At 28.7% G+C, this 9820-nt stretch overlaps 1 protein-coding gene and 1 long non-coding RNA gene across 3 annotated transcripts; one reads left to right on the forward strand and one right to left on the reverse strand.

Moving 5' to 3' along the window:
• Window positions 1–2039: 2039 nt before the first annotated feature.
• Window positions 2040–5343, reverse strand: LOC146996070 (uncharacterized). Of its 2 annotated transcripts, none has more exons than XR_015041858.1 (2): window positions 5084–5343; window positions 2040–2426 (listed from the first exon to the last, which is right to left on the reverse strand). It is a non-coding gene; the product is annotated as an uncharacterized LOC146996070 (long non-coding RNA). The 2 variants fall into 2 exon arrangements; XR_015041857.1 differs by lacking the exon at window positions 2040–2426 and adding an exon at window positions 3601–4224.
• A 2183-nt stretch (window positions 5344–7526) lies between these two features.
• LOC146996071 (uncharacterized) lies at window positions 7527–9562 on the forward strand. The gene is made up of 5 exons (XM_085821335.1): window positions 7527–7709; window positions 8391–8453; window positions 8726–8791; window positions 9290–9358; window positions 9485–9562. Exons 1-5 carry the CDS (start codon window positions 7527–7529, stop codon window positions 9560–9562), a joined length of 459 nt encoding a protein of 152 aa, XP_085677461.1.
• The last annotated feature ends 258 nt before the right edge of the window (window positions 9563–9820 follow it).

A 9820-nucleotide genomic window follows, 5' to 3' on the forward strand; every position in this document is an offset into this window, starting at 1 on the left:
TTAGTACGGAATTATAAACCAAATAAAATAAAAACATCTGCTCTGAAGATAAGGATAGTGCTGACAGATCAACTTCCAATCCGCAGCGTGAAATTGATAAACAGATTTCGCATTTCAAAACATACTTTCGCTTTGTAGATACAAATTACATATTAGTAAATATATATCGGAAATTCTATTTGACATAATCTTTCTAATCTATCATAATCTAATAATGACGTTTCTGCCCCCCCCTCTGCCGTAGAGCAGTGTGAAATTGATAAACAGATTTCGGATTTCAAAACATACTTTCGCTTTGTAGTAAATATATATAGGAAATTCTATTTGACAAAATCGAAAGTTCAAGCTTACTTTTATAAAATTGCTCTAACAGTCTGCAAAAAATAATAAGCCGGATCCAATTCGAAGATTAAGGAACAACGCAATCTGCAACATTAACTGAATTAGATAACTTTAGCTTAGCGTATAACTCCGTTACACATTAAACGCGCATGCGCACAAACATATTCGCAGCTGTAAAGGTCTTATGCGCTCTCGTAAACGCCTGTGCGCATGCGTGAACGCGACGCATGCGCAGAAAGTTTGTAGCTTTGATGTTCGGATTATAGATCATTCCGGATTATGGGTGTCCGAATTAACGACTTTTGACTGTATAATATAAATGTTTCTCCTACAAAATGGCAAAAGCATTAAAATTATTGACTAGCTTTTGAACAATTATGTACTATGTGACGTCATTAGATTATTTTGAAGCAGGAGGTGTGAAAAATGTGCAATGTTCTCACAGGAACCCTGGAATTCTCAAATATACATCGAGTCTGTTTTTAATTACACCATGAAGACATGTGGAAGGACAGGAGAAAATGCTTTATAACTATCATACAAGTAAATGATCAACCATCATTTTGAAAGGAACAGAATACATCTACAAAGAATATATCAGGACAAACTGGTAATATTTGAGTTGATCTTCATTACTAAAATAACCTTAAAATACAAGTTCTAGTAACCCAGTAGAAACATTAAATCATTAGTTACCATCTTAATGTACATTTTTTAAAAAGAAAATTATCTATACAGAAATCTAAAGCTTCCTTAGAATGAATTATAAATAGCTAAGGATGTCAGCATTTTCTCGCCTAGCACAGGAACCCATAAATTCAAGAAATCAGTGTTACTTACTCTGCTATTAAATCAGTTGCACGTTAAAGTTTTAATCTTTAATTTGCACAGATTTAATCAATATATATACTAATTTTTCAATAACTGGAATAAAATCTTTAAATCTGTTTATTTTTATGGAGTTAATCAACAGTTTATTTTTGTATTTCTTATATCAAGTGCCCAGAAAATATCCAATATGATCATTATGTATTAGTTTCTATACTATATTAACTTATTAGTTGTATTTTGCTGTTTAACTTGAAGAGAAAAATTAAAAAATTAAAATAAATTATAATTAGCTTTTAGTTGCCTTTCATTTTTTTAATTAATCTCAAATCAAACTTTGCTTCATAAATGAAGCTAGCTATTCAACAGAAAATTCTTCAGCAAAGCATGTGAGTGCTATTTGTCAAAAGGGAGGAGTGCTTTTGTGGAGGACTTTTTAGAGGAAACTGGTTGGTATCCAAGTTACACATTGGAAATTTGGAAAAATGGTTATGTAGCCAACCCTTTCGATTGGAATCCAACTCAAGTCAAACTATTAGTATTCAGTAACTTTACTGCTTGGCTAAGGTTCCTCTAAACCAGGCTGAATCACCAACGTTTCTCTCTTGGCAAGGGAGTGAACGCGCTGCCAATTTTGGCGCGTTTATCGCACACGCTGGCTGAATGTCTGCTGTTTTTTTAAAGATTTATTTTATAGACGCGTGGTATTCAGCGCATATAAACTTTTCGGATAATTTATTAATTCTCGAATAGTATATAGACGTTTTCACTTAAATAAAAATTTCGCGTATATTTTGTAAACATATTCAAAATAACTTATTCTTTAGATGTTTCAGTTTCGTTAGCAGACTATAATAAATAAGATATGAATAAAAACTTTCAATAGTGTCAAATGGGGAAATAGTTAAAGCGTAGAGTGTGCAAATAAATTTATCTTAATGACATTTTAACAAAAATTTCCATAAAAACACTGTAAATTCATACTAAAAAAATAACTTAAGAATATGTCGTCATTTAAGTCTGAGGTACATGGAAATAATTGTGCAAGATTCTGAAGAAACACTTTCTTTTAAATGTGTGAAATATTTCATAACATAATATGGAAGAAGAAAGTACAGCATTCTGTGTTTTGGATGCTTTTCATCAAATGTAATATAAATACGAACTAGAAACCGTAATAAAAAGTCCTTCCTCTTCAATCAGATCACCTTTGTGTTGCATTGTATTTGTAATACTTCTAAAAATCCAGTTTTTACCTAAATTAAAAAAACAGTTATTCCATAAAAGATAATAACTTTGAACGTATATAGAATGCAAATTTTGCAATTTGAGTTATGTTACAAAATAATTCATAGTTTATATATTTTATACTAATAATTTAGATAAAACCTGTCCAATTTAAGAATGTGTGTTAACCACATTCTTAAATTGTAAAAGGACGACTTAACCACATGTAATTCATTTCAAAGCATAAAAGAAAGCTTATTTTTTATTTTACACAGCAACAGCATTTTCATGCAGTCAAGTTTTTTTAACTGCTAGTTATTATACATAATACTTAATTTTAAACCCATTCTTATTAGAAAGCATAACTAAGAAACTTCTTTTTAAAGCACCACAGTGATTGCTAAGAATGTCGTTAAATTTACAAAAGTATTGAAGATATATTGAACAGCATTATAACAAGAAAGTACTGTACAAAATATGTAAATTTAGCATAACTTCTTTTTTAATATTTGCATAGTTTCCTCCAAATGAACCTTAATGGGGAAGTTATCTTGCGAAAATTTAAAAGTATAAAAATGGCCTCTATTTAAGATGTAACTGCATTTATAATTATTTTGTAATTGCGAATAGATTATATTATTGCAATTAGATTATGCACTTACAACATAATTGCATGAAGTAATGAAATTAAGAGTTCACAGATACAATGTAATATAATTACAATGCAATTACCTAAATTGTAATTATAATCACTTATTTCATACCACAATATTATTACAATCACAATGTAATTTAAATTGGGTACTATATTTGCATACCCTCCACTCAAAAGGAGGTACTGATAAGCCTAGAAGTTATTATCAACAAAAAGCCTGTTCAGGACAGTTTGATGACAATTTCCACCGGGCGAAAAGTACATTCTTAAGCCCAGGCAAATCATGACAATAAAAATCATTTAGTCTTATGATTCACTATATTTTAAACCCTAAATTTGAATTCTGCACCAAATTATTTACCTATATTTTAACATACTTTATGAATTATTAGAAGCGATATGGCAAATATCTTCTAAAAATAACTGTAAAATATTTGTATCCATTAATTGATTCAGATACACACTTTTATTATTTAAGTATATCAAAATAACAGTTTCATGTTCCTGAAATACAAAAATTATGGAAAAAGTTAAAGTAATATTCTTAGAAGCATATGATATTAGTCACCAGATGCAAAATTATAGTTAATTTTTTGCCCTAAATACAATTTTATTACACAGTAGTCAAATGTGTAACTTAATAACATGTTATATAAAAAATTAATGATAATAAGTTTATCAGAAATGAATTAATTCTGCAAATAAACTTTCTGCACTTGAAAATTTTCTACACCTGAGGGGAGGGAGAGATCTAGTAAAATTAGATTTATTATAACTTCAGTTGGACCAAACACCTTCTCTCTATATATATGCATCACTAAAGAAATAAATAAAATTATCATGCTTAAAAAACAGATATACCATACCAGTTTTTTTTCCCCTTGTTACACTTTACATTGAGAAATAACAAACCGTACAACACTGAAAAATACTATCCTTGAAATTTTGTTTAAATGAAGAAACACACACCATCTTTTTATTTAAGCATTACACTTCAAAAACAGATACACATACCAATTTATTTTCACTAGCCTTTATACTGATAACATGCCATATAAAAATGAAAAGAATTATCCTTGAAATTTAGATAAAATGAAGTAACACAATGGGAAAATTTATGCACACGGACATCTTTTTTCTATTGCATGTTGTCTGACATGATCCACAAGTGCCTAAAAATGTACCCAAAGAAACGCATTTCAATATTAACAAAAAATTGTTTACAGATTAAAATTCATTCATTTCATACCAGTATTATAAAGATCATGCATGAAACAAATCTGCTTTCCCATACTTTTAAGTAAAACTTTTATACTGGAAAATAGACTATATTTCTATAATTAGAAACAAGAAAATACTAATTTGAATGTTCTGCATTCATTTCTAAATCTTTACTCCATTGCCAAATTGTATAATACTGTGATTATAAATAAACTTGCACAATCCTTGCAATTATTGAAGTCAGATTATATATATTTTGTCTCACACTATTCAATTTATTCTATTGACTTCAGATGTCAATGTCAAAATTCTGGAAGTTATTTTAACCAAGAAACAGTAGTGGGCACCGTGCATAAACAACTCATCTAACTTTTTAACAATAGTGATTATAAAATAAAGAAAAAATTATATATCATTCCAACGATATTGCAACTATAGTATAATGTTACATATATCTTTAGCAAACATTGAGATTTTATCTTGACTTTCCAAATTATTATTTATTTTTTAATAAATTTCAATATGCTAATGATTTTCATGTTACATTAGTATAAATTCCACAATTAGCACAGGAAAACAAAATCCGCGCTTTATATTAGAAGAGAAATTTCTTTTCCATATTCAAAACATCTACATTGGCGATGTTTGGCGACGGGTACATTAACCCTAGACTAATTTAATTATAGCTATTATTACAGAAATTAGCAGATACTCAGGTGTTTGTACACAAGAATTTCACTTTACTTGCACATTATAAACATCAGAGAAGATATAAACTCTAAATGAAGGCGTAATTAACATTATACTTACTAAGCAAAGTTCAGCGCCTGGACCAGGTTTCCAATTGTCTCTTCGGCAATTATTTACCCATATTTTTCTTCTTTCTTCATTTTTAGGAAATTTTACCAATGTATGACCTTTCCGTGAATGATTTGAACAATTAATAGCTGTACATCCGCCCATTTTACACAAAAAAAACACAAAAAATTGTTGCACCTTAACCACTCAGCCGCCATTAAATCTCCCACTTGGGAGCGCGAATGCCTGATGATTCAGCCTGGTTTATAGGAGCCTTATGCTTGGCCACTGATGGGATCCAAATCAAACATATGTTTAATTATTAAAATGAGCTATTGAACAGAAAATTCTAAAAGAAACGATAATTACTTATCCAAAACAAAAGTAACATAAATTTATCCAAACCATTTTAATTTGCTAATTAAAGGAGATTTAAACAGTTTATTTATAATTTGAAACCATGCAATATGATTTCTTAATTTTTTACAAAGTTTAACCATATACAACATGATACACCATTTACTTATTATTAACTAATTGTATGAGGCGCATAGAATTTTGATGAAAATCTCAATTATAAATTATAATTTATACATCACAATGACAAGTTTACATAAGAAAGTTGAATCAAGGATATTTTGTTGCTGCATATCTGTTACACACAGGATCAAATTAAATTAAAATTATTAAACATTTATTATTATACTTGTTTTGTGTTATAAAAACCTGCTGAAATCGGTGTAGAGTAATAGCTATTCTGATCATTCACAATTTACGAATTTTATTTGAGAAAAGATTAAGTTCAAAATTATAAAAGAACAATCTAACTATGAGATGTTAGAAAATAAAATTAGGACTAATATTTTGAAACTACATTTGTTCAAAGATTAATAAACCATGCATCATATCGAAAGACTTTTGATGATCCTGATAAAAACTTAATTCAGGAAATACTGAAAAATTATTTCAGTGATACGAATTTGATTGTTATAGTATTAAGTGATTAAAAAATATTTCAGAGTATACTGTAAATGCTTCTCCTTATAAAATAGCGTTTAATACGTTAAAGCATTAAAATTAGTGATTAGCTTATGGAAAATTTCTGTCTGCATACGAACAACCAAAGAATCTCTAAGGAGAAGAAGTAAAGGTTTCCCGAGGCAAATGTGGCTCCGTCAGACTGAAGAGACACTGTGTATGTTCCTGAAGCTTATTTTAAAGGGGCAATCCATCCACCCTCCGTACCTTTCTGCGCATGTGCGAAATAGGCAAGAAACCGGGATCAAAGAATCTCTAGGGGAACTCACTATAGATTCTTTGCCGGGATGCATATAAGCAAAATGTACACTGCTAGGACAACGGCTTGAATTTGGCCAATGACAGTCCAGATGAGGGTTCCATTAACTCCGCCCACATGAGTGACGTCATATTTCTGACTAAGGCTACTATAAAGGGGAGCTGAATCATCATCCATTTTGAAGCTAACTTGTTGGTATTCGCTATTGGATTAGCACTGATTTCTTGACATATTTGTGGATCGATTTCGACCTAATTTTCAGAAAAATGGGTGGTTGTGCTGCACCAAATTGTGCGAATCAGTCTAAAAATAACTTTAGGATGTTTCGTTTCCCTAGAAATGAAGAAAGACGAAGAAAATGGATAGTTAATTCTTGTCGAGATCAATGGATCCCGGGCCCAGGAGCGTATCTTTGTGAGGTAAGTTCAGCTTCGTATTTTTCCATAGAATGTTAGAAAAATTACTCTTCTTGGTACTTTAAAATATTTATTTTCGTTTAACTGTCACTTATTGACGATCAACTGATTTTATAAGTACAAAATCAACTGCGGAATGTGTATGTGTTTGTGCAGTAAAATATCGTTGTTTCATGTTGTTTCTTTTGTTATCGTGAAAAGTTTATACCGTTTGTAAAATTTGTATCATGCATTTCATGTAAACTTTGTGCTCAGTTAGAAATGTGATGTGCCTTTTTCTTTTCTTTAATTTTACTGTACGATTGGTGATTTAAAGTAGCATTCTATGTTTTGATTCTGATGTATTGTCGCCAAATCGGATAGTTGGCGCCAATGTTAAAAACTGGATGGTATGATCCAAATAATAAATGATTTTGTTTTTTCTTTATAGTAAGATAAATATATTCTGTATTTTTAGACATTTTTAAGAAGTTAAATATTAATTTAAATATTATTGTAGTAGTAAATCTTAATATTGTATTTTTAACTATAGGTACTTTAAATTTATTTTTAGTGTGTGAGCAGGAAATATGTTTTAAGTAGTTTTACAAACATGATTACTTTTTAAAAATTTTGTTCTATTTTCATAAAAAAATTTAAATTTATCAGAAAATTACATTCTTAAATTATAATATATGTAACTGTAATTTAATACTAGTGCTTTTGATTTTAATGTTAAATTTCATGCATGCTTTTGTTAAATATGCAGGTACATTTTGAAGAAAGTCAATTTGAATGCTCTAGGCAAGATGGGCATAAAAAACTCAAGCCCAATGCTGTGCCAACTCTTTTCACTGTGCCTAATCCCCCACAACTGTTGACCCCACAGCGTCTAAAAGGCATTGGTTTACCAAAGCACCGTTCAGTTACATCCAATTTTTGTAATGTATGTGTTTTTTATTTTTATGGTTTTTCATAAAAAAATATGTTTTTATTACAAATGGACTAAATTGCTTTATAAAAGAATCAAAATATTGAAATTAAGGCATTATGTGATAAAGCTGTAATTACAGTCCCTAAGATTAGATTAAAAAATTAAAATTTTGCTGTTGTTATATATATAATTAAGTATGTACTTTGTTATTATAATCATATGTTGAAAATTAAGCATAAAACCTCAATTTGATGTAGTTTTTCGAGGACGGTCATACATGGGTCTGGTTTCTTCAAATTTGCTCCTAAAAGAAAGAAACCGGTATCTGATTGCCTTCAAAGTCAAAAGAGTTTAAATCAAAATTTGTATTAAACTAAAGTTGCTTTTTTGCTTAATTTTAAATTCCAGATAAATAGAGAGAAATATGTATGGAGTAAGTAAAAGAAATAATATTGAAATTAATAACTTTAATATTGAGTAATACAATAATATAGTTATAATACATTGATTTAAATGTATATTTTAATGTCTTATATGTCTTGTCTGAATGTTGTTATTTTTTGTTTAAAGATTTACAAAACTTATTAGGATTATTTATATTATTTATTATTAAAATTACATTAAGTATATTTTATTTATCAGCATTTTCAGGTATCCTTACTTATATGTGTTTCATAATTTTTGCATCTTCAGGGTGGCTTGCTGCACGGTTTACCTTTATCAACTGAAGCGATTTCTGTTGCTGAACCATCTGTTGTAAGTCTTCATTTGAACAGTTATTAAATATTTAGTATTATAAACTTTTTCTAAAAAGTATTAACACTGTTTCTAAAATTAAAAAATATATTAACGTAATATTTACTTATGTTTAAGAAGTATGAATGCTATGAACAGTCCAATGTATTTATGCTTTTTTATAAGTTGAGTTACTTTGAAAATGGTAATGATTATTTGTATTTATTTTTATCCGATCAGAGTTTATAATTTCTTTCACTTCCACATATTTCATATATTATAATTTCTTTTAGGTTCATTTGCCACAACCTTCAGCTTCATATTTTGGAGAAATAAATTTTGCTGCCGAAGTATCTGATGTAAATTGCCATTTTGCACTTCTAAAAAATTTTAATAGTTTTTTAACATCTATTCGTAAACTGTACTATGTTTTTTTAAATGTTTCCATCTTCATAATCATGCACTTTATTTCATTTCACCAGTGGTTGCAAATGTGTACATTACAGTACATCTCAGGTGTGTTTGCAACAACATTTAGCATTACCTTCTGATTAAATAACAGCTGCTAGTAAAGAATCTATTCTATGTTTTCATTTGAGCAGCTATTAAATGTCATATGTTTTACATATATTAATGAATTTTTATACGATTTCTGAAATATGAAATTGTTTGTCTTATGGTTGCTAAACAGCTGTACTATATCTGGCTGTTGTGCTATGGAATTATTTTTGAATTTTGAGTGTTAACAATTTATTATCTATTTATGAATTATAAAATGTTATGTAAAATAATTATTTCTTAAAATGAATGTAGTTTATATTATCTGTATTTCTAAATTTCTTATATATATATTTCAGGTTTGTTTGCAAGAACAAGCTTCAACTTCATCTTGTGATAAAATGCCATCTATTTGTGAAGGATCTCATGTAAGATAATTAGTGTATTATTAAATTGCTTGCTTATACAAAACGTTTCTATTAACTTTTTTGGGGGGGGTAAAAGGAATGTAATTAATTTCATCAGCATATACAAATTCTTTGTGTACATTTCAGGTTTGTTTGCAAGAACAGCCTTTAGCCTCATTTTGCAATGAAATACCATCTAATTGTGAAGGCTCTGATGTAAGTTGATAACTAATGTATAATTAAATTACTTCCTTATATGCATTTAAAATGTTCTATAAAGTAATTTTTTGGTAAAAGGAATGTAATTAATTTCATCAATAGTTGCAAATTCTCTATGTAAATTTCAGTTTTGTTTGCAAAAACAACCTTTAGATTCATCTTGCAACCAAATTGTAATTAATTTTAATTAATTTCATCAGCATTTGTGAAGGCTGTGATATAAGTTGATAATTTGTGTTATTAAATTGCTCATGATTATGGAGA

The sequence above is a fragment of the Stegodyphus dumicola genome, chromosome 7 (genome assembly GCF_044657685.1).
Source record: "Stegodyphus dumicola isolate Sdum_Otavi_A_Nest chromosome 7, ASM4465768v1".
Classification (NCBI taxonomy): domain Eukaryota; kingdom Metazoa; phylum Arthropoda; class Arachnida; order Araneae; family Eresidae; genus Stegodyphus; species Stegodyphus dumicola.

Coding starts and splice junctions, on each gene's coding strand:
- LOC146996071 (XM_085821335.1), top strand. CDS start 7,527: ATGCAGGTACATTTTGAAGAAAGTCAATTTGAATGCTCTAGGCAAGAT. Junction 7,710..8,390: donor TTACATCCAATTTTTGTAAT/GTATGTGTTTTT, acceptor TTGCATCTTCAG/GGTGGCTTGCTGCACGGTTT. Junction 8,454..8,725: donor CTGTTGCTGAACCATCTGTT/GTAAGTCTTCAT, acceptor AATTTCTTTTAG/GTTCATTTGCCACAACCTTC.